This window comes from Peromyscus eremicus, chromosome 18, assembly GCF_949786415.1.
Source record: "Peromyscus eremicus chromosome 18, PerEre_H2_v1, whole genome shotgun sequence".
Taxonomy (NCBI): Eukaryota; Metazoa; Chordata; class Mammalia; order Rodentia; family Cricetidae; genus Peromyscus; species Peromyscus eremicus.
In genome coordinates this window covers 23,183,457-23,209,867 of record NC_081434.1, presented here as the reverse complement: position 1 = coordinate 23,209,867, position 26,411 = coordinate 23,183,457, and the positions used below count along the sequence as shown (strand labels likewise).

At 38.2% G+C, this 26,411-nt stretch overlaps 1 protein-coding gene across 1 annotated transcript in view; it reads right to left on the bottom strand.

Annotated features, from left to right (window-relative positions):
* Tmtc2 (transmembrane O-mannosyltransferase targeting cadherins 2) overlaps positions 1-26,411 on the bottom strand; it is a 411,806-nt gene that overhangs the window by 45,531 nt on the left and 339,864 nt on the right. Inside the window, exon 11 of the mRNA XM_059245620.1 lies at positions 18,079-18,142. Coding sequence (XP_059101603.1) covers positions 18,079-18,142 — 64 coding nt within the window. The remainder of the gene's footprint in view (positions 1-18,078; positions 18,143-26,411) is intronic.

The following is a 26,411-nucleotide window of genomic DNA, read 5'->3' as shown; positions in this document are numbered from 1 at the left end:
GATTTCCACCATGTGCTGAATCCAAAAACTGGATTTGTGAACATCAAACCAGAGACCTAGCCATATGAATAATTCTAAATCTCCCAAGGATGAGTTCCTTTCAAATTGCCCAGGTTTGGTGGTGTGAACCTTCACTTCTGCCTCTTGAGAGGCAGAGGCAGGAGGATCACAGTTTAAGGCTACATTGAAAGACCTCAGGGGGAAAAGAATGCCACGTAAAATGAGCAAAGACTCCACATTCAATTTACCATGACAGCTCCTAATGGTGAAAGGCAGAGAAAAGCCAAAGACCCAGGGGAAACATATCACAGATAAGGAGAGAGAATTTTCAAGTTTCTCCATTCAGCAAGAGTTAAAAATCAACCTCACTTTTGAAATCCTCTTTAAAAAAATCACTTGAATTTCCCTTGAAGTACACTATGAAGCACATCTTCTCAGTGTGCTCTTGGCAGTCCGTTGGGCTGTGTTTTGGTTTAATTTCCAGCTCTGTAAATGATCACCATGCTGGCGCTGAGCATCCCGTGTTGTGGTTGGCTTCCACTTCCGAGGCCAGGTTTTATTGAGGGACAAGAGGATATGTTTAAAAATGCTACATCTGCACTCCACACCACAAGATGTCTACACCACGAAGCACAGGAAACCGCACACATGCCGTGGAGAACGCCTTCCCGTGAATGACTCACCGGTGATAGCAGAGTATTTATAGCATCCCAGGTGTGTGTGTGCTGGGAAGTGTAGCCAGGAGAACCAAGTCTCCGTCTTCATGGGCTCATGTTGGAGAGGTAAGTGGTGGATCCCACAAAGATGTAAGGAAATACAGACTATAGATGGTGATGGTGCTGGGAAGCATAGGAATAGAAGGGATCTTAGGATGCGTAGGTAGACTGATATGAGGTACTGTTTGAATAAGCGTGGACAACAGTGTCTGGGCAAGCACACCAACTTTTGGATGGAAGCATGACAGTTGGAGAAATGGGTGAGGTTAATGGTCTAGAGCGAGGCTTCTCAACCTGTTTCAGGGGTCAAACAACCCTTTCATAGGGGTCACAAATCAGATATTTACATATTAGTTTATAACAGGAGCAAAATTACAGTTATCAAGGAGCAATAGAATCATTTTATGATGGGGGGGACACCACAACATGAAGGACTGTATTAAAGGGTCACAGTGTTAGGAAGGTTGAGAACCCCTGGTCTAGAGGGAGGCGTTTGTTTGAGCCTGAGACAGCAAACTCCAATCTCTTTATTGTTTTTGGAACTCAGTAGGTACAATTCACTTCTTTGGTTAAGCCATTCTGGGTTAAGGATATATAGACAAATTCCTATAATGTAAATGGTTTAGTGTGGTGATATATTGTGTACCCTAATAAACTTACCTGAGGATCAGAGGACAGAGCCATCTGGATCTCTATAAGTTCAAGGCCACACTTGAAACAGAGCCAGGCAGTGGTGACACACACCTTTAATCCCTGTACTGGTAAGCAAAACATGCCTTTAATCCCAGGAAATGATGTCTGGGCAGAGAAAGGTATATAAGGCATGAGGAAACAGGAACTCACTCTCTTTAGACTGAGCATTTTGTAGAGGTAAGAACTAGTGGCTGGCTGTTCTGCTTCTCTGATCTTTCAGTTTTCCCCCTGATATCTGGCTCCAGGTTTTTTATTAAAAGACATTTTAAGGTTTGAACAATAGTTTAGTGCTTTCTATTGGACCAGCAATATTCTAAGATGTATATATATATATATATATATATATATATATATATATATATATATATATATATAAATTCCTGTGACAAACTCTGAGGAAGTAGTTATTACTTCACTTACAGGTGGGCACAGAAAGTGTAGGTATCTAAGCAACTCCTGGAAGGCCTTAAAGCTAAGGGGAGACAAGGCCTCCATTAGTATCAATTGAACCACTGATTCTAGGCTCACCTACTAAGCTCTACTGCCTACCAGAACATCCATTTGACATCAGTTCATGAGGAGTTTATTGCACAGACTGGCATTTAAAAAAATGTGATATGGTTTAGTCAAATTATTTATAGCAATACTCCCTATATGCTATATTCTCAGAAAGGAAAAACAAGTGGATTAGCATGAGATGTCAAGTTGGAGGTTGTGGGAAGCCAGCTCCCACCTTTTAAAGGGTTCCTATGAGGAGGAGAGAGGCATAAGGAATTTGTAGACAGAAAGATAGCAGAGATGAGACAGAAACACAGGATAGTTTAGGGAGGACCTGGATCAAATTCCACCAGCCCCTTCTGTCTCCTCTAAAGTGCTTTTTATAACAAAGCTAAAGGGTGAGGCAAAAGACCTCCCCCTTGCTAGATCAAAGCATATCACACAGCCAAGTGTAGACCCTTCCACACACCTGGTAACCACCCACATGGTCAAGTCATTCCCTTATGCAGCCGTGCTGGGTAAAGCAAGCTCAGATCTCACTGAGATACCTCTGTGGGCTCCCATGGGAGGTAGACAGCTTTCATAAGGGCATTATACATAAACAATCCAGCACAATCTTAAATATTTTCTAAACCAGATACCATCCACACACACGGAACAATGAAGACTGGCTTTTTGAGATACAGCATATCCAGGCTAATCTATGACTATTCCTAAAAGTATCTAAAAGTTAATCTGTACAGATGTCCAGGTTCACAATTCTTTATGTACTAGTAATGTGTCCAAATATTTAGTGCAAAATAGCTCTGGTGCATTTGATCCCCGGCCAGGCCCACGGAACGGGGAAGAGAAAAAATCAAAATACGTTTTGACAACTTCAAGTGATGAATTGCTCCTTGATGGTCAAACTTCAGTGACAGAGTGGATTATAATGCTTGGCATTTACTTGGCTTACACCCTTGACCCTGGCTTGTTCTGAAGCCATTGCTCACACATGCTCATCTGGCAGAGCTTTGGATCTTTTATCGACTGTCACATTTTTTAGCACATCTTAAGTGATCACCATACATTTGAGGAGTGCATTTCCCACGAAACAGATGAAAATTCAGACCACGTTTTCCAAGAATGAAGTTATCTGACATCTCCACGTTACCTACATCTAGTTCCTGCTGAACAAGCACCTGCATCAAACACTCAGCAGCTCCAGCTTCACCATGTGATGATTACTAAGTACTTAGTACTTACAATGATGATTACCAAGCCCTCAGGACTTAGAGCAAGTACAAAAGAGTAAAAGCACGCGATATCAATTCTGACTCCGTGAAATTTTTCGAATTAAGTGAATAACAAAACTTCATTAAAATGATTTGAAAACCTGTAATCAGTTTTGCATATTCCAGGGGTGGGACAATGGCTTGGTGGGAGAGCATTCATCTAGAAGAGCACTTACCTAGAATATAGAAGGCTCTGGTTTCAAGCTTCAATATTGTAAAAGAAAAACATAAACTAACAACAACAAAATGACCCTGGTATATTTCTAAGTAGGTTGATGTTGCCCTTCCTAGGGCAATTTTTAAAAGGTAAATGCATATTTCTTTATCTGCATTTAAGAGATGTCTGGTTATTTATTGCATATTAATTTGTGTATTATTGTGTATTTAAATATTTTATGTGAAATCACAAAAAAGTTTAATATATGAAATTATTCTAAAATGTATCTCTTGGTTTATCATAACAAATATATGGCAGAAATGTGATATGAGAGTCATCAGATCATTCTATGACAACTGCATAAAAAAAAAAAATTCAGTAACAACCTTTCCAAAGAACGAGCCAGCTAAGAACCCTTTGTAACAAGCATGTGCCCTTCTAAACACTACACCAACGTTAACTAAACCATTCAGTCAACTTCAGAGTTTTCTGAGGGCTTAGGAAAGAAAAGGAAATACACATTCTTTCTAAGAATTCTTGTGAGAACTATATTTCCTGTGATTGAACGAGTCCTTCTGAGGAAAAACAAGCAATATGTTTCAGGTAATCCAAAATAATTTAACTTCTAGGGTGTCTTGAAGTCCCTGCTCTCCGAAGATGCTATACAGCAAACGACCGAGTTCTTGCATTTGAAAGCACTGCATAAGTTGCAAGGGATGCGATGTTTTCAGATATAATCTTGAAAATAAAATTACTATTTTTTTAAAAAAAGTAAGTGGTAAGCCTTTCGAAAATGGCAAATATGCATTTGTTACATGTAGGGGTGCAGGGACCTGGGTCTGTCCCATTATATCTGTCAGGTCTCTCTCGGAAACTCACACAGAGTAGACATAGGCAATACTTTCTGGCCTTAAAGTCTGTGCCATTTCATTTCCCAGTGTTTTTCTGAACAGGATCTATGAACCATGTGCTGTGGGGGAGCAGTTAAGGTTTCAACTTGAAATGTCCTACAAAAGGATGAACATGTTGAAAACTTGGTCCCCAGTGTGGCCAATATTGAAAGGTTGGATCACGAAGGTGCTAATTCCAAACGTGATGAGTTCATACTGAATGGGCTAGAAAATAGCCCTGGTTCAAAGTGGGGTGTTAGGGATAGGTCTTTTGTCATCTTTTTTCCCCCTTCTTTTTGGCTACAGTGAGACATGCAGCTTTCCTTCTCCATGTCTTGTGGCTATGGTGATGTAATTACTGCCTCTGGCCCACAGCAATGGAGCTGGCCAACTGTGAACTAAAACCTCTTAAAAGAGAAACCACAGTAAATATTTCTACATTCAAACTACTTTTCTCAGGTATTTGACACAAATGTCTAACAAAGATGGATATATTAGATGAATATGCTAAAGGGACTTTGAATTAACCTCAAGATTCCATCAATTGCACACCACCCCCCCCCCCCCCCCCCGCAAATGGTTAATATACAGTCATTGCCAAAACTTGGATCACAACATCTTTGTGGTGCATTGGTTCACTATTTCAATGCCTTGGGTTATGTGATAGTTATTAAATTTAAATGAATAGTCACATTAAGGAGTTTAGAGCACACATTCTGAAACTAAATTGTCTACATTTTCAGGCTGGCATTTCCTGTAGGAGCCTAGGCACGTTACTCTGCTTCATCTTCCATATACAAAAATGGGGCATATAACTTTTTTTTTATTTAAAGATGGATTCTGCTATGTAGCCTGTGCTAGCCTAAAATCCACTATAATCATTATATAGCTCATACTGGCCTTGAACTGTAGATGTACACTGCATCACATGATTGAGAACTTACAAATTTTAATACTTAACTAGTACAGTTAATACTAGATTGATTTTTTTTAGATAGGGACTTACTATATATCTCTGTCTGCCTTGGAAGTCAGAGGTTCCCACATGCTTCCATCTCCCAAGTACTGGTATCAAAGGCTTGTGCATGACACCTGGTTTGACATTTATTAATGAAAAAAATACTGGTAATTTTCTGTTGTCCAGCATACTCGTATTTTCTTCTCTGTAACAATTCATAATACACATGAAAACATAGATCTATAATACTAGGATTAATCAAACAACTTTCTAAATGATTCTTTTTCTTTTCCGATTTTGAAACAAGGTCTGGCTATGCAAGGACAAGCTGCCCTTGAAGTCACAATTTTCCTGCCTCAGCTTCCTGAGTGGTGAGACAATAACCCTGCACCATCACGCTGAGCTTGTCATATCCTTGTTCTTGTTTAGGTGAATGTTCCCTTCTTTTTCATCATTCGGTGTTCACGGTTTATATGCATTCAGATGTAATGATAACACATATAAAGCAATGATATGGTGTTGCAGTGTGGAGGGTTATAATCATTCATCTGTTCCTCATAAGCGTTCCCTAGATATAGGAAATGTTTGGGAGTTATGGTGCCAATTAGCATACTGGAAAATAAAATGATAATGTCCTGTTATGCGATGAAGGGATCACTAAGCATACGCATATGTTTCTAGTAAAGATTTCCAAGACTGATTAAAGAGCAGAGCCCTGTTTGGGTAGCAGAACAATTCCATCTTCAAAACCCAAGGAATCCATCATTCCCAGTGCTAGCTTAAGAAAATTATACAAAGAAACGAGAAAGCAGCCTGGGGAAAGACAACTCAACGTAGGTGAGAAATTAGAAATGACAAATATGAATCTCTTTTCCTATATGAAAATTGATAAAAGATGTATCTCAAGTTTGCTGTCTAAGGAGACTGAGGCATATAAATTCATTTTAAAAATGCTTCCATCCTCTAATATTTGTGTATTACTACCTTTCACATATAACTTTTATTAATGCTGGTATCATTTAAACATATATTCATCAAAGTGAAGAAGTGTCAGTGATTATTAGGGGTTATGCACTATTGTAGCTTTCATTTGTTGACAGTTTGATTCATGTGGTTAAAATAAAGAAGCAAGGTGAGGGGCAATAAAGAGCACGGGCAATTATAATAGATAAAACTTAAACTTAACAAGAAAATGAATATTGTTTAAGAAAGAGAAATGGCCCTTACTTTCTGGACCTATAGTGTTAAATGCACCAAATACATGAAATGATTTTCCTCAAAGAAGCTTTGCAAACGACATTAGTTTCTGGCAAGGATTTCAGATGCTCATTTTCATATGTCTTATCAGGTTTCATGTTTAAAGGAATGAAACAAAAAACAAACCAGAACAAGGAAAGATTCCATAAAGAAAATCCACCTATCTCTTACACACTTTCAGACTTCAGCAGCCAGGCCAGAGTAACTTGATTAAGAAATAAAAGAATGCTTGTTTTATATCTGTGTATTCTAGAACCTGCTAAAATCGGTTCCATCACAGTTTCAAAACCAATACTGATCACCTCCCCATGTGATTTAAGCAATTAATGTTTTCCAGTTATGAATTATTGAGAGTGGCTCATACCTATCATCTGGTAAATCATTCTAACCCACCTTTTCAAAATTGCTCCTCTCTAAAATTCCGCATTACGAAGCTCAGCGAGTTATTTTCGAATGAAAGCAATTTAGTGATTAGGAGACCGTTTCAAATTCTTTCTTGTCACAAGATCTTTAATGGCACCACATTTGCTCTCTTTAACTTGCCATTTATACTTCAAAAACGGAAATGCACACATGTGGTAAAGCTGCATTCCTAGGAGCAATTTTAGTAAAGATCGCTTAAGAAAGTGACACACACACACACAAACTGGAGATGAAAACCCCACAGGAATAATGGGAGCTGCTCAAAAGACATTCAACAACAAAGAAACTGAACTCTTATAGTTTTCACTTTGTGATAAAAATATGATGCAATTTCCTGACCACATTTTTCTGGTTTTTTTTTTGTCCTTTTCTGTTGTGTGTGTATATGTGTGTGTGTTATAAATATTTGTAAGTAGGAACATGTGAGTATGTGCACATGTATGCATTCATGAACGTCAGTGTGCAGGTTTGCGGATCTTCCCTCTTCCCCCATATCTCTATGTTTTGAGTCAGGATCTCACTTTGGACATGGAGCTCACAGATTCAGATGGAGTTGGATGCCTAGTAAGTAATTTGTCATTGTCTGCCCATACTTCACTAGCTCTGGGGTTACAGGTGCACACCAATATACCTTACTGAGTTCTGGGGAGTTAAACTCAGATCTCAGTGCCTGTGCTACAGGCAGTTTATTAACTGAGTCATCTCCCCAGCTCCTTAGGACAGCTCTTCTCCACAACAGTCATCTGCTGCTTTGATGTCAAGGGAAGTAACAGTTATGTACAAGCCAAGGATAGAACATGTTATAGCACATACAATTTTAGCCCTTCCTAAAAAGGTAGCTCTCTTTTCTCTTCTAGGAATTATCAAAACTGTTACTGCCATGCACCTAAACAACTCAAGCAAGAAATGATGGATATTCAATTCTGAGATTGACCAAGTAGCAAGGTCAGTCTCAAAAGACTGACTTTAACAGCTCAGTGTGGGTAAACAGTCATTCAGGAGGACAGAGACCATCTTAGACCACACCTTAGACAGCATGCTCTAAAAGCTCCCTTTGGACGTAGTCTCACCCTGTAATCTTACCTCTGTCTGCCCACTCTAGTTTGCAAACATATTGATAAATACCTGTAGTAGGAATGTCACCCTTGCATTTGACCATCTGCAGCATCTGATTAAATTCCCATCCTTACTCTGGGTACCTGATCACCTGAACTGCTTTCAGCAACAGTCTCACTAAGTCAGAAGCAGGGATCCTCTTGACTTGGAGTTTTCTAGTGATCTCCCATCCACTCACATCCCGACTCTGGCAGCTACTGTAGAAGAAGGAAATCTTTTCCTTTTATCTACCTTAATTCACTGGCAGGGACCCTTGCAATAAAAGATAGATTAACAAGAAAATCCACATCATTTATTTGGCTCAATTTTTATGTGACAATTGTAACTACAGCATTTGTAATGCTAGATTTGATGAAGAGTGAACAAGGTAAAGTAAGACAGGAAAGGGGAATTTGTACCAAGTCCAGCAATATGCGGTAAGGGAAGCTTTGCAAGGCCTGTTTGTTTAGATTCTCCACATTGCTTCCTCTTTGGAGATGACAGTGCTCACCGCTCTCTTATAGGGAAGGTTCCTCTCATATAATAAACATCTGATGGACTCAGGGATGGAGGTGTCAGAAAGTGCCTTCTACACATGCCATTTCTCACATTCCTTCAGCATAATGTATTCAGTGTGACAAGCTGCCTCACATAGGGAAAGTGCTTCTGAAACTATGCTGCAACAAATCCACAGATGTCTTTGTTAAATTTGAGTTGAGCCTGATCTCTCTCTTCAGTATCACAACAGTCTTGACACCCAACACAACAGTCTTAAATAAAGACTTCCGGCCATCAAAGTCAACACGCAATGTGGAAGCCCTGTCTATTATAACATTTTCAGAATAGCTTGCTAAACTGTGTAATCAGCCTAGATGTTCACCAGTGGATTCATGGATAAAGAAAACATGGCAGAGATACATAACGACATATTTCTCAGTCATAGGGAAAGACAAAATTACATTGTTTGCACAAAAATGCATAGAACTAAAGATCATGTCAGGAATGTGAGAAATGGCATGTTCAAAATAGACATTCTAACTCCCCAGCCCTGAAATATACCCATTGTTTCCTACAATTAATAAATGCTAACAAAAACAGTCTCCCTTCATATTTTAAAGTAAACACTTTTTTTTTCTTTATCAAAGACATTGGACTGAAAGGAAATGAAGTTAGCAATCTATGAATTTTCTATAACCTTCTTAACTTATTGGCTTTGGGACAAAGTATAAGTTTTCTCTAGATTAGTATTTATATAACTAAGGAAGATTAGTGGAAGACTCAGAAACAGAGAGTAAATTGTTTTTACTCTATACTATATTACCATATAGTATAGAGTTATTACTTGTCTATATATTGTATAACAACACTATATTACCTTATAGTATAGAGTTATTACTACATAATTACAAGTGTGGGAAAAGACTTTCTAGCAGCTTTTTGTCCCTGTTTTAGTGTACATTTAGGGGGGAAAGGCTCTATGCACTCAATCCAGGACCCAAAGAATAAATACCTCTAATGACAACAGAGACAGAGGAGGCAGCTGTGGAGGTGACCAAAGGGGATTTGGAGAATGTGTGGACCGTCTGCAGGTGGCAGCCATAATTCTCCCTCATCCCCCGAGGTGGGGCTACTGGCCAGTGTGGTTAGGACACTTGAATTTTCAAAGAAAGCGAGAGTCAAGTTTCTCAAAGGTGAAGGGAATGGATGTGATTTTAGTGTGTGGTCCCATGACTCACACAGTTACAGCGGCAATTCCCCCACACTGAGTACCACCCCAAAGAAACGGCAGTAAAAATAAACACGCTTCAAGAATATAATTAAATGGAATCCCCCAAGGTTGGATGTTCCTTAAACTAGAATACTCAAGTTGATTTTCTTTATAGCCAAGAGCTAGTTAAGCTCCTACCCATTTCTTACCTCCACTGAAGGGTCTTTTCTGTTGTGACTCTAACAACACACACACACACACACACACACACACACACACACACACACGCATGCACATATTTTTCAAATTGTGTTTAAAATTGATTGCATGTGGACTGTGAAAAACAACAGTACCTCCTGAACTGTAAAGTGAACTTAGATCATCCCAACTACCTTGCCACAGAGTGGGCTGCAACTTGTCCATGCCAACAGCAAACAAATGGATTGCACTTACCACCAGTGTCTTCTAATTATGTGACTTGGGAAATCAGATAAACAAGAGAAGGACTGTAGCCACTTCAGAGGTACATTTTTTGTTCTGGTTTATCTAACATTTGCAAAATAGTGTGCAACAAAAGAAACGAAAATGTAAGCAAAGAGAAATGAATGCACCAGAAAGCTAGACTTTGTAACTTGTCGGCACAAAGGCACAGAACAGTGTAATTTGGAAAAAGTGATCTCCAGAGAGAAAAGTCTCCACGGAGATACGGGTGCAGCCAGATCACTATTGATCCCAGCATAAGCAGCTTTCAGAGAATTGAGCAGCGATTCTGATCCTGCTGAAGTTACACAAGAATTAGTTATCTAATTTCTAAAATGCATATCCAAACAAATATGAAGAGAGCTATTTATAAACTGAACAGAACAAAAAATTTGGTAATTAAATTTGAGAAAGGAAAGTCTATTGAAGACTTTGTTTTATAATGTCTCCAAGTCAATTGAATATAACTAGATTAAAATATGGGGACAAACTAACAATTTCTTCCTTGATTAGAATTTGCATTTTTTTTGGTTAGTTTGACTTGCTACATCATTCATATTCTAAACTATAAAATATAGATATATTTGAAAGTGAAAAAGCTGTGAGAGTGAAAGATTTATGTGCAATATTGAAGCAGTTGTTACTTACATAAAGGATCTGGTGATTTTCATATATATATATGCCTAAAAGTCTATAGATATGGATATATATTTTTTCCACATCACAGTAACTTTTGGAAAGTCTTTGGAGCAGCCAGACAGTTCCTCCCTCACTTATAAGCATGGTTTAACTGCTTCCCAGGCAAATTATTATTAACCCTGTCATTTTTCCCCTAACAAAACAGTGATCTCAATAATTATCTCCAAAAAAGTATCCCTTAGATAGTCAAATCTGAATCAGAATAGCTTAACCTAATTTCATGGTCTCTTGTTGTAATTATGGTTGAGAAATAGAATTCCCACCAGAAAGCAACTATATGCTCAGGTTATTTTATACTCTTTATACCAGAACAGCCCAAAATAATTCTAAATGCTCCCTCCTTGAGTTCCAGTATTTGTGCTTAATTCTGCTCTACCCACCTCCTATTAGCATATTTACTATACAAAGGTATTATAAATTAAAAGTAATATATTACAGAATAGGTAGGTTATCTACTTTATCATAGTAAACACATTTCTTTGAATTTTTCCCACATAATCTCATTTTGAACTTTTGCCATATAATGACACATACACACACACACACACACACACACACACACACACACACACACAGAGAGAGAGAGAGAGACAGAGAGAGACAAAGAGAGAGGGGGGAAAGAGGATAGCTCCTGCTTTTGTTTATAAATTCATGTATCCATTTAAATTTTAAGTCCCTGGGAAAAGTAAAACTCAGACATGATATTTTTGATTAAATAATCTAGGGGACATATTTTCTTTTTAATTTTTATACAATGAATACAACTGTAAAATATTTGTGAAATATTATACCAGTGAGAAATGTAGAGTATGAATAAAACATGTAGCATATGTCAGAAGGCTGAGTCAAAAATATAATCTATCAGTGATTTCAGAAATCCATTTAGAGGCATAAAATGACTCATTGCATAAGAACACACCTCAACAGGCAGCTATTTGTTTTATATGACTACTTGAGACCTCAAAGAAATACAAATTCTTAGGCACCTCGAAGCTTTCAGAAACTCGAGTTTTATTTATGTGTGTGCACTTCCAGACAACTATGTTTATTCTTTAATGAATTTATGCATTTTTATGTCCTTTCTTTTTTAATCTCCAGAGCTTTCTTACAAAATAATGTCTACTGAGGCTTGTGACTAATTCTTCATTTTCTTCACACCAGAAAACTGCCTCCATCACTAGGATGGAAATGGAATCTTGAAGGTCACCAGTGGCATCTTATTCTCTGACTCATTGGACATCCATATCATTCTTTCTCTTTGCCTTTTATAGCAGTATTTGTGCTCATCAGCTAGGATTTCTAAACCCTGCAACTGTCTTTGATGTTTCCACTACCCCACAGCCAGATGTAGCAATTCCCAAGGCTGGGAACTTGGCTCTTTCCTCTCCTTTTATGCCTTCTCTTCCACGGTGGTTTTATTCACCTTGCTGGTACTATGTTACTTGCTGTAGATCACTCCCATATCTTTATCTTTAACCATACACGTTTTCTGGATAGCTTCCTGAATGGAATGTCTAACAGACATTTAGGCTAGGGCTTGGGAGAGAGCTCAGTCAAGGCAGTGTTTGCCAAGCAGATGTGAAAACCTGGCTTTGATCGTCAGCAGCCATGGAAAAACTTAAGTGTGACTGTGCTCATCTGCAGTCCCAGAGCTAGAGAGGTGGAGACCTGATGATCTGGCCAGCTAGTTCAGCCAGCACAGATGAACTGATGAGCTTCTGGTTCAGTGAGAGAATATGTCTCAGAAAGTAAGGTGCAGATTGATAGAAGAGGACACACAAAGTCAACTGCTCACCTCCCCAACCTCTCCCATATAGGCACGCACACCTCTATGTGCATGTACCATGCATGCAAAACTACACAAAACCACACATCCATACGTTCATTCAGAATGTGCTAAGTCTGTAGCTGGAGTTTTCCTGTGTCCACCCGGCTCCTGCAGCCACTCAAACCCAAGTAAACAACAGAGACTTCTATTACTTATAAACTATATGGCCATGGCAGGCTTCTTGCTATCTAGTTCTTATAACTTAAATTAACCCATTTCTATTCATCTATAAGTTGCCACGTGGCTTGTGGCTTACCGGTACTTTACATCTTACTTCTCATGGCAGCAGCGGCTGGCAGCGACTCCTGACTCAGCCTTCCACTTCCCAGAATTCTCCTCTCTCCTTATCCCACCTATACTATACTTCCTGCCTGGCTACTGGCCAATCAGCGTTTTATTTATCAATCAATCATCGCAACACATTCACAACATACAGAAAGACATCCCCAGCATAAATCTAAGCTTAAGAATGTATTCTTGAAATAAACATACCCCTCTGATGATCTCATTTCTGTTTATGGTATTTCTTTTGTTTCCAAGTTACCTTAATTCAAAATTTGAAGCACTTAGGTGAACAACTAATTTTCCTACTCACATGCTATCAACTACTACTTGGGTTATGTATGTTTCCTCCACTCCTCTCTATTCATGCTTTTACTTTTGACTGCCTGATACTTACAATGATCCTTTATTTGGTCCTATCGAGGCTGGGTATCTCAATCCTACTTCTCTGAACACAATACATATTTTCATGTCATCTTAATTACTACTTTCATTATATCACACTGTTAGTCAAAATTACAGAACACAGACTTCTGATCTATAAGTGTGATGCTCAATGCCTTTTGCCTGTTTTTATAAGAGTTATCAATTTCCTCCCATTCTCTCTGCCTCTATGTATGAGTATGACCTGACCCCACTGCCAAAATTCTCCTCTTCTTGCTAAAATCACCAATAAAAATTGTATTATTACAGCTTCTTTAAGCTTTCCTACTTGAATTCAAAACCTTTTTAGATCAACCCAGGTGAAAGTAATTTCTCCTATCCATTTATTTAGCACCCAATTTGTGTCCCCCACAAAGCCCTTATTAGACAGCATTATTTACTGCTCTGATAGTCAAGGACTGAGATTTACATGTTCTCTCCTCCCCTGCTTTCCTACATTAGATTGTATATTTCTCAAGGTCAGAGTTAAATTTTTATAACTTTGAAACACTATTTCATTAGACATAGAGTCATATATAATGTTGACATTTGAATTAAAATTGACTGGAATGAGTATAGACCATAAACAAGTCTGCCCTGAAAACCCAAGCATTGAGAATTTTGTCCTCTGGACTCCAGAGTGGATGAAAAGTCAAGCAAAGGTAGGTGACTTTGTACCATGCAAATTCCCCATTCTTCACATTAAATTCTTTTATCCCAAAGATAATGCAGACTTTGGCTTCATTCCCAATCAAAGAACAAAGTAGTTGTCTTTAAATGTTCCCTCTAGTTCTTGAGAGTCAGCAGTTTTTGATGTGCATAAATGGATTGGGGGAGGTAGATGGAGAAGGACTGTCACAGAGTTAATTCCATACAAGGCTCAACTTAACTTACAAAAATGAAAACTAACAAAACCTAAAATATAACACCAATAAAACCTTTTCTGACTGTAAAAATGCTTTGATATAATCTACTTTTAGAGCAATTTCCCCACAATGTCAATAGAATAAAATTTTAAGACGAAGTGTGCCATGCTGTAATAAATATACCTATGATGTGTGCTGTCAACAATCACAATTCTCTACTTATGCCCTTCAATAAGGCAACATAGTGAACACTGCTGAGGCAGACAATGCAAAATATAAAACTATATCCCACTCCTAATTAGCTAGTCCTCTGTCATTATTCTACCACTTTGTCACTAAGGCTACATGACGAAAGGTCAATTCATCTCAAAATAAATTCTGTAGACCAATATGCTTTTGTATAATAAAAAATACAGGACATATTAAAAGAATTGAAATCGTACTTTATTAAGATATAAGTATACCCCAGAAATAAAAAAAAAATCTTAAAAAAAAGATTTTATTTTAAATTATGTGAACATGTGGGGGTTGGGGACAGTGGGGGTTGTATACATGAGCACAGTGCCCATGGAGGCCAGAAGAGGGCATCCCTGGAACTGGAGTTAGAGGTTGTATTAAAGTGGCGGCTAGGAGGTGAAGTTATGTCCTTAATCACTGAAACATCTCTCCATCCCCATCAATAACATTGTAAACATGGTGATAATAATAGTCATCACACAAGCCACCCACTTTATGTTGCACAGTTATGACTACTTCACATAAGCACTGTTAGATTTTCAGTCACCCTCATACAGTATCCTGATGAATAATACAGTGGCAATGGTATTTATGTAAGCAAACAAAAGAGGAACTCGATGACATAAAGTAAGACTTGCTGAGTGTGTAGATGAGTAAACTAAAAAAGAACAGCAAGTGGAACTATTTAAATAGGCAAGGAGAATTGATATCCATTAGCTCTCTTCTCATATAATCAGGTAACTGACAACGGCATTTGTTCAATTAAGTGTGGCAAGGACAAGAAAGCTTTTATGAACAAAGGGAATGAGCAGCAAGATAAATGTTAGGCAGGTGCTTTGATTTAGATCAAATGCAGGATTAAGTTGCTCAAATAGTTCTCTGTTTCAGAAAAGAATTATAATATTGGCATGGCTTGTGATTCCATCATTCTGGCCTCAGTGACACTTTATGTACACTAGAGTATCAACTGAAAACCCAAATGATTAGAAAATTCATTGGGAAAAAATGCACATGTGTTGACCAATTAATTATAATACAATTAACTTTTTGTTTAATATGAACTTTATAGCAAAGCCCATAAAAAGCACTCTTCCCAGATATGGAAAGGATCATTTGAATAAAATGCATTTTCAAAAGCAGTCTGTAGCACATTTGGGATGAAATAATTGGGGGTCTCTTGGAAAAGAGGCTCTGCATTGGAGATTAAATATCGATTTTATGATTTGCCTAGTCATTTAAAAAAAAGCAACCCCATAAGTCAGGCCTGCAGTCTCTGGTACCTAGATGCCTTTTTCTGTTTTAGAGGCTCATTAAGCTCAGACACTTGTTTTTCCCTATTCTATTATACTGTGGTAAAGACCATCATTCACCCAATCACACAGGAAAAATGAAAGTGACCTCATCTTAATGATCATGAAGTTTATATATGATTTACTACATTGATCAACACAAATGGAGAAGGAAAACGAACCTCTCTGTTGCTTGCCTTTGATGCCACTGCAGGTTTAAGACTTAACATTTCTGTTTTTAAAACTACATGGGAGTGTCACACTCCAACATTTACAATGTTTTTGTTCTGTTGCATTCCTAACCCCCACACTGCTTCATTTTCCTCCAAACACACCACTGCCTGCAAGATTATATAGTTTCCTTATTTCTTCCTTCTCTTCTGCTCATATACTCAGTTCTCAATAGGGAGGCTCTATGTCCAGTGCCTAGCATAGTACTTGATGTTCAGTAAACACGCAAAATAAGTAAACAAGTTGACTGCTGTGCTGGTTTGCCAGATAAATGACGTATATTTCTTCTTGTGGTACAGCCTCCCCTCCACCAGCCCCCTTTGAAATTCATTAAGCTTTCTTTCTTTGCAGACAGTAAGCTAAATGACAAAGTGACTCAGTAAAGTTGTGCTGCCAGGTGAAGCATTAACTTTTCCACCCTTCAGCACCGTTGAGACCACAAACGCAGCTGCGAGTTACAATAAACAAATTCTGATGAACTATCTAGCAAAGAAAGTAACAAATGAATGCACAATAAACTGTAGCTGTCATTGCTCCTGCCATTAGGATTATTTCCTCCTGTTGTAAACAGCTTGCCAGTTCCTCGGTTATCTCATAACTATGTGCGGTGGTTCAGAACAGCCGTGGCAAAACATGGATTCTTGGAAAACTGAGATAAAGAGAGCCGGGAAGAGTACAGAAGCACAGTGGTCCTATGGCCTTTCCTTGTTCTCTCTCCTGTGAAGGAAGTGCTAAGGCAGACATTTATATCTTTATCTCTGGTGATGGGACATAGAATCTGAGCAACTGGACCTTGCCAGAGTTCCCTCCATCCATCACTTCGGAACCTGCTGCAGTCCCCTTCACCTATTACATCTGCATCATACTCCTCGGTCTGCCAGTTGTATTTGAACACCAATGGCCATAAAAAACAAACAAACAAAAACCACCCAAACCTTCCCTCTCCTTCTTTGGGTCTTCATTGCTGAAGATTCCTTTGTGATAAAATCTTAGATGAACATGTATGCTTTTGTTATGCTAATCTTTCTCTTGTTATGAGGCCTCAACATATTCCTGTTTATATGATAATATATTACTATAAGTGAAACTTGATATTTATATACATGGTTCAGCTCATTATAGTTAAATCTTATGGGGAAAACAAAGCAAGAAACACACTCTGGTTCCTCATAGGTCTCTACTCTCACAAGACTCACAAGAGTCACAGCACTATATCAATTAATTGAATATACTCTTTCCCTAATATACTTCATGGTCTGGAATCTCTGTCTCCTTCTCAAAGCAGCCTGTTTATATGTATTTGCCCAACACATGCAACACTATAAAGAAATGAGACTGATTCTAGTATTTGTATTGCACCCACACATGTATTTTCATTACAGTATGAAAATTGCATTTCTCAAATGCATGGTCTATATTGGAAGAGCAGGAGAGAAATTTTTGCTGTTGGACAGTGGTGCAGAATGTATATGAGAACAAATGGTCAGTACAGGAATTCAGGGCTGCGAAAAATCCTGCTCGTCAGGCTGCCGTAAGAGCAGCTCTTGGCTTTTTATAAATAGTAATTCTATTCCAACAGTAATGATCTAATTTATATCCATCTTACTTTCTGGAAGTGAGAGTACCCAGGGAAAACTTGTAATGAAAACATCATTGATAAACTTGCAAAGCCAAGTTATGAAAAATGAGGACTTTAGAATATGAAATAGGTACATGGCTGAAGGTTCAAATGTGGTGGAAGGCAAACAGTAAGTATTTATCACTAGAGGAACAACAAAAGCTTTCATAGAGTTAATCTGAAGATTCACCAAAATAAAAGATATCTAGCAATGATCAAACCTGTATTCAGATAATGAAAGTTAATGGCGATCTACAAAGGGAGGAGAGAAATTTCTGGGGAAGACAAAGAAACTTGAACCACATGGATGGTGTATTATTAGAGGGACTGTACAGTCGGCATGGAAACTGAGAAACCTGGGAGGAAAAGATGAAACAAGGTAGCATAAATGACAATCACCATTGCATGCTCTAGGACCAAGCCTTCAACAACGGTGCCCACTGGGGAAGTACTTACATTAGGTCTCAGTCTTGCTGCCAGATCATAATACTTCTCAGCTGCTTCATTGAGGCTAGCTTGTCTGTCAAAGGAAAAATAAAATAAAATTCTATCATGTATTTTAAAATTGAGGCATTGAGGAGCAGAATGACAGTAACTCAAAAAAAATTTACAACCACATTGACTAAACAGTAAGTTCCCATAAAAAAAAAGTCTGAAATGAACTTACTATTATTTTAAAGTACTACAAATGGTATCCTAGCATAATCCCATTGGGTATATATTGGTAATTAATATTTACATGTTTGTCATAGGAAAAGGTAATTTCCTTTTCAAGATAACTCAAATAATACATAAAGATTCTCCAGTTACAAAATGATAACCCCAAAAAAGATTTAAAAATTCAATTGTCAAAATATTTAGGTATTGACTTAAAAATGTATTTATATGTATATATGTGTATCTGTACAAGTTTATGTGCACCATGTGCTTGCAGGTTCTCACAGAAGCCAGAGGAGGGTGTTGGATTGCTTGGAACTGCAGTTAAGGCAGTTATGAGATGTAGGACATTTGTGTTGGGACATTAACTTGGGTCCTTTGCAAAAGCAATAAACACTTAAAACTACCATCTCTTCAGTCCCTAGCTGTGCATTTTAAAAATAAACATAGTGAACATTTGGAAGATTTAAGAAATTATATATTCATTTTACATGCTCTCTCTCTGTCTCTGTCTCTCTGTCTCTCTCTGTTTCTGTCTCTCTCTGTCTCTCTGTCTCTCTCTCTCTCTCACACACACACACACATATAAACATGAGACAAAGAAACAGAAACAGAACTATGCAAGTAGAGAGATGGGGATGGTGGTTCCAGGAATGAGTATGAGTAAAATATAATGATATATGTATGAAAACATCATGAGGCCAATTGTTTGATGCTAATTAAAATTAATAACATTTTATAAACAAAGTACTTTGGGCTTTGGAGATGGCTCAGTAAGTAAAGTGCTTGCTGTGAGATCATGATTCATGTTCCTGGCACCCACATACCCATGTGGTGTGATAGTGCATGTCTGTATTCCCAGTATGAAAGGCAGGCATAGGAGGACGATGTATGCTTGCTGGTCAGTACACCTAAGAAGTGAGCTCCAGGTTTGGTAAGAGACCCTGTCTCAAACAGAAGTGGAAAGTGACAGATGAAGACATGCACATGCACATGGGCATGCATATATATACACACTGGATGTGAATATATTTCTGAGTAGAAAGTCATTCTGCTTCCTCTCTATTCTCTCTCTCTCTCTCTCTCTCTCTCTCTCTCTCTCTCTCTCTCTCTCTCCAAACACATGCACACACATACACACACACATGTGCCTTCACACACACACACACACACACACACACACACACACACACATACACACACACAAAGCCAGCCACTATATTAAACATAGAGGTCAGTCAGTGGTAGCACATGCCTTTAATATTGTATAAACTGGACATGTAATACCCATAGGAAGCTGACCACTGAACTTTGCAAGGTGAGATGGTCCTTCAGGTTCCTGCTTCACAGAAGAAACTGCCAGACATTCTACAGGACACAGGAAGAAGTGACTGAGAGACTCTAGCCCTATGGGCAGAAGACGGATACCCCAACGTTGCAGAGGAACTTTGGGTGACTGAGAGGAAGCCAGCTGTCTCTGTCATTCTAGAATTTTGGGAGTTGCTTACAAAGTTCTTCCTGTTTACTTAGGTAATATTATATCCTTCTGAGGTCTTTGATGTAGTTCAAGATTAAATAGTTATAACTATAATTTTCCTTGGTTATAATAAAAGATAAATTAGATATGGAACTTTAGACTCATAAATATAGGATAGATAGAATATTTTCTCAAATTTTGCCAAATACAATTGGACTAGATATTGTAATTCCTGTTTGATAACTGGTCTATTATGTTAAAGTTAAAACTTTCCTTTTTGATTAGACAGAAAAGGAGATATGCTGTGGGATGTCATTCATTATGCTGTGATTGTGTTGCTATCATTGGCTGATAAATAAAATGCTGATTGGCCAGTAGCCAGGCAGGAAGTATAGGCAGGGCGAACAGACAAGGAGAATTCTGGGAAGAGGAAGGGCTGAGTCAGGAGTTGTCAGCCAGACACAGAGGAAGCAAGATGATAAGGCAGAACTAAGAAAAGGTACCAAACCATGTGGCTAAACATAAATAAGAATTATGGGTTAATTTAAGTGTAAGAGCTAGTCAGTAATGAGCCTGAGCTAATGGTTGAACAGTTATGATTAATATAAGCCTCTGTGTGTCTACTTGGGGGACGTGAGTGGGAAAGATCTGTCCTGATCACCGGCTGGCCAGGACAATGGAAAACTTCCATCTACACTTTAATCCTAGCATTCGAGAGGCAGAAATTCATCTCGATCTCTGTGAGTTCAAGGCCACACTGGAAACAGAGCCAGGCTGGTGGCACACACATTTGATTCCAGTACTAGTTAGCCATAGATGTCTGGAGGTCTGTACAGACAGATAGGAAGTGATAGAGCTGGGCAGAAAGAGGAAATGAGATGGTAGGGCACAGAAAGGTACACAGGCATGGGTATACAGGAAGTAGCTCTCTTGGGCTGAGGATTTCCTAGCAGTAAGAACTTGTGTCTGGCTTGTTCTATCCCTCTGCTCTTTCAGCTTTCACACCAATATCTGGCTCTGGGTTCTTTATTAATCAGACTGTTTAACAATTTGTGTTACACACACACACACACACACACACGCCCATATGCACACATGCAAGCATGTACACACATGCTCATGCACCATGAAGAACTCAGAATATTTTTCTCCTTGCTGTCTGGTCACCAGTGTGGGCATGTGACCTAATCTCAGGTAACTGGATGCTCCCACTTGAAATTTTAATTTAAAAATTAAAATGAAACTGAAGAAAAAATGTAAATAAAAAGAAAAATGAAGGGATAGCCAGCATTCACTCACAGTGGTGTAAGAAATGAGGCCATGTTTAGTCTGCACTTTTCCTACAAACAATTACAATAATATAATAGTTTAGCAATGGTTCATAGCCACTGGGTTTAGACTGTATTTTGTTAATTTAAACTTCCAGTCCATAGAGATATTTTTTTCAGGGAGGAGTTGTACTGGTTATTGAACTAGGGTCTTCCACATGATACGCAGAAACTCTGTCTAGCCCCAGTAGGAGATTCTTTAGTCTCCTTTATAACCAGAGATAGTTTTCTTGCTGGTAGTCGAGCCCAGGAGTAGCACAACTATCATAGAAACAGAATTCACAGTGAATCTAATGGATAAACATGTGTGTTGCCTGTCACCAAAGACAAAGTTCAGTCAACTTGCCAGCAGGGGGACACCAAATGTCAGCTTGTCATCAAAACATAATGTTCTTTTCTTTTCCCTTTGACCATGCTGCTTCAGAAGACCTGCCTCAGAAGATAACAAGATATAAGAAGCTCTTGAAGCGAGCTGCTATCTGGTAAATATATAGGCGATTACAGATTAAAAGCTATGGGAAAATGCCAAGTTTAATTTCAGATGACATATTAACAGTGGTAGGACAATAACACTAAATGGCTACGGGTCCGCTTTAAAAAGGAATAGTGTTCTTAGGGAATGGGCGCAGCAGGCAAAGGGTTACTGTACAGGCATGGGGATGTGAATCTGGATTCCCAGAACCCACATGAATGCCAGTTGCACATGGCAGCCTGCTTGTTACCTCAGCCAGCAAAAATGAGGAGGTGGGGAAGATCTTCAGAAAAACTGGCTAACTAGACTAGTCAAATTAGTGAGCTCTGGATTCAAGTAAGATACCTTGCCTCAATATAGAGAAGCTAGTTGAGGAAGGCACCCAACTTTAGCCTCTAGGCTTTATACATATGTACATACATGTGCACCTGCATACACACATGTGTTCCCCCAAACATATGCAACATGCATGCATACATGTATATACACGAAGCACACACACACACACACACACACACACACACATACACACACACGGAAAAAAGTGGGAAGGGACAGTGTACTCTTAAAGCTGTAATGTTACAAAACTTCTGAGACAGTAAGAAGACAGAGAAAGAGGAATCAAACAGAATACATGAGTCAAGTCTCTCAATTAGAGAACCAGAGTCAGGTTGTAAAACAAAGCCAATCAGCCTCACTTGTTAAATTGAATTTGCACTTTGGTCAAGACAAATAAAAACATGAAGATATGCCCCATGCAGACCTATAAATTATAGGAATAACTAAAGAAAACATCTCTCTGGAGAATCAGGTATATCTTGCTAATGTTTGAAGGAAAAATAATCAGAAACACTACTATGTTTAATGGAAGTTTTAAAGAAAGTAAACCCCGAGCCAAAGCTCTGCTAGACTTGCGGTGTGTTACAATGTGCCACTGCAGTTTATATTCCCATAAATGTCAAAGTTCAACCTCAATATGTCAAGAAAAGTACCTAAGTCTGGTACGAAACAGTAAAACTTGCCTCACTAGGATAGTTAATGAAGGTGCCCTCCATCAAATTGCAGATTAGCTTTGGTTCAGATTCATTTGGAAATTTGAACCAGAATTCTTCAGGTCATGCCCTGGAAGGGTTTTCTCCAGAGGGATATAAAAAGCATGGAGGTAGGAAATTAGAGGAACTTGATACTACAAGGAAGTACGTTGCTCTGAAGTGAGATCAAACAATAGATATAAAGTATAGAAAGAATAGGCACTACTAACAGATCTTTACAGTCTTCAACTCGTAAGGCAGATCCTGATCAAAGGAGAACCTGGGGTCTCCATTAGACAAAATGTTCCTAAGATATCAAGCAACTGAATTTTAAAAATGATGATAAGCTTTTAAGTCATAAGAGTTTTCAATGGTTAGCTGTGTATAAATATGAAATGTTTTCCCATAGGCTTATGTGTGTGAATACTTGGTTCCCCAGTGGTCCAGAAGGCTGAGGAACCTTTGTGAGGAGCAGACTTTCTGGAGGTGGTAAGTCCTGGGAAGGGCATTGAACATTCCTCTTACTGAAGAACTTGCCGTCAGTTCTCTGCTTCCACACTGTAGAGACAGTGTGTGTGCCTAGCATCACAAACGCCTGCCAGGCTATGCCTTCCCAGCCATGATGAATGGTAACTCTTCAAACTGCAAGCCAAAGTAAACTTTATCTCCTTTGAGTGGCTTTTTTATCAGGCACACAGCAATAAAAAATTAACTAATACAGTGGGTTAATGCTCAAAGGGAATATTTAGAAGAGTTAATTTAAGCTAGAATTACAGCTGATAACATTCTAAAGGAAATGAAAAATCAGAATTTATTATATATGTCATATACATGTAAAATGAATTTCCACTGTAGAACTTTGCTTCTATTATTCAAAAGTCTTTCTTTATTACTAATCAGAAGGTATTTATGACAGCACATGGAAAACCATGAGAAGGAATATGTCAGTTCTAGGCACAGAATGGTCATTTATACTCCTGATTTATTCTCTGGACAAGAGAGGAAACTCATGTGGAAGTGTTCAAAGTCCATGTTATTTTGTGGTTATATTTTATACTCCCCTCTGAAAGAGAACTCCTTGGAATACTTATTAAGTCCTAATTGCAAAAATGACTAAATAATTAATCAGCATTTAAAAGGTGAAGAAATAAGCATATTCTGTTCTGTGCTTCAGGGAGTCTATTAAATACTGTCAGACACCTCCAAAATAAAATTGTTAGGGATGGGTTGCAAGACTTAAATGTCCAGACTGTTAATACACATCCATTTAAAGTAGCTGAAAATACATACTTTTCTTACATGAGTATGGTCATTCTTTACTCATTATTTCTTTTATGTGACAAACAGTATACAACTTCTATCCATTAATTTATAATTTTATCTAATATCTAGAAGGCCATGAAGTAATTGCTATTATTACCACTGACTTAAACATAAGGGAAAATAAAAAATAGTACCAGATACTTTTATTAATCTTTCATTTTAGGGGATCATGGTTAGATATAGAGAGGAGTCATCATCTCTCACATGTTTCCCTACAAGTACAATACTCAAAGTAAAGTGAAAATAGTTGGCTCTATCATGTCTCCCAGGCCAGATGCAGACAGCCTTTCATTCTGGCTACAACACACAAAGCAAATAATGAAGGGGATGATGAGAAAGAAAATCACTCCTCCAGAAACTACACAGGGCCCACATGGGCAACTCCCTCAGTCTTCAAATCAGCAGTATGTTAAGACACGTGACTAGAGAGTAAAGAAATAACAACCAAACTAATGGCAGACACAATGAAGGGGAAATTCAGATGGAGGCTCCTTACTCATTAACAATCTCTGTTCATAAATATTGAGCATCCCCCACTCTCCACACCACCTCTGCCTCTTGAGACCAAAACTGTTAAAGGACTAGAAGAAAATCCAGGTGTTATCCATCAACTTGACTACTGAGTAACTGAATTCCTATTAAATGATGAGCTAAGGTGATTATTTTTTAAGTTTTTGGAGTCATTTTTCTGTCATAAGTGAGACTCTAGCTGCACAGCAATAAAAGATAAAAAGGTCACAAAGTTCATAATTTGAACACTGCAGAATTCCATTTTATATATACGACTATAAAACTTACATCAGCAAAAATACATACATATTTTCTATCTTTAATTGCTCTCTGTTACTTTGTAATAGAAAAATATATTTTAAAAACAGGCTTAAGAACTGTTATCTGAGACAGAGACCGCCAGCACCTGACTGGACAAAGAGGTGAGTCTTTATCCTCAAACCTGAATACCCCAGCCCTTAGGGTTTGGGCCCAGGGGCACAACCCTGTGCCCCTACACCACGACCCATTGCAGTCCCAGTTTCAGGCCAGTCAGAAGGCAGACCTACTGCAGACAGGTCAGACTATCACCATCCCTCACCAGACCTTGTAACCCACAAGCCCCACCCTCCCCACTCACCTGCATGCCAAGATTACAACTACTCCCTGAGACAGAGCCCACAAGGGCCAATTGGACTAAGAGCTTCTCCTTGAGACAAACAGTTCATCAGCACCAACTATACCAAGAGCTCCCACTGGACCAAGAGTATCAATCAGACAGAGAGAGCCTCCCTCAGACATAGACCCCACTTGCACCAAGTGGAGAAAGAGATAAGTAGACGCCAGTGCAAAAATACACTCAACAACAAAAAACCTCCCAACACAGAAGAAATAGAAAAAATGGACCTTAAAAAAGACCTTAAGAAGATGATAGAGATCTTTAAAGAGGAAATGAAAAATTCCCTTAAAGAATTAGAGGAAAAGTCAAACAAAAAATGGGAAGCAATTAGTAAATCCCTTGAAAGCCAAGAGAAAGCAATTAAACAAATGAGGGAAACAGCTCAAGATTTGAAATCTGAAATTGAAAAAATAAAGAAGACACAAACTTAGGTAATGCTGGAAGTGGAAAATCTGAGTAAACAAACAGGAACTACAGATGAAAGCATAAGCAACAGAAAGCAAGAGATGGAAGAGCAGATCTCTGGTGTTGAAGATACAGTAGAGGAAATAGATTCATCAGTCAAAGAAAATACTAAAGCCAACAAAGTCATGACCCAAAATGTCCAGGAATTTGGGATACCATGAAAAGACCAAACCTAATAATAACAGGGATAGAAGAAGGAGAAGAACACCAACTCAAAGGTACAGAAAATATATTCAACAAAATCATAGAAGAAAACTTTTCCAACCTAAAGAAGGAAATGCCTATAAAGATACAAGAAGGTTACAGAACACCAAATAGAAAAACAAAAAACAAAAACAAACAAACAAACAAAGAAACAAACAAAACTCCCCTTGCCACATAATAATCAAACCACTAAACATACATAATAAAGAAAAAATATTAAGAGCTGCAAAGGAAAAAGACCAAGTTATATATAAAGGCAGACCCATAAGAATAAAACCTGACTTCTCAATGGAGACTTTAAAAGCCAGAAGGTCCTGGACAGATGTTATGCAGACACTAAAAGACCATGGATGCCAACCCAGACTACTATATCCAGCAAAACTCTCAATCAACATAGACGGAGTAAACAAAATATTCCATGATAAAACCAGATTTAAACAATATCTCTCCACAAACCCAGCCCTACAGAAAGCACTTGAAGGAAAAATCCAACCTAAGGAAGTTAGATACACCCATGAAAACATAGGCAAGAGATAGTACCACACCAACAAATACTAAAGAAGGGAAACATACAACACTATCACCAAAAAATAAAAGGAATTAACAATAACTGGTAATTAATATCCATCAATATCAATGGTCTCAATTCACCTATAAAAAGACA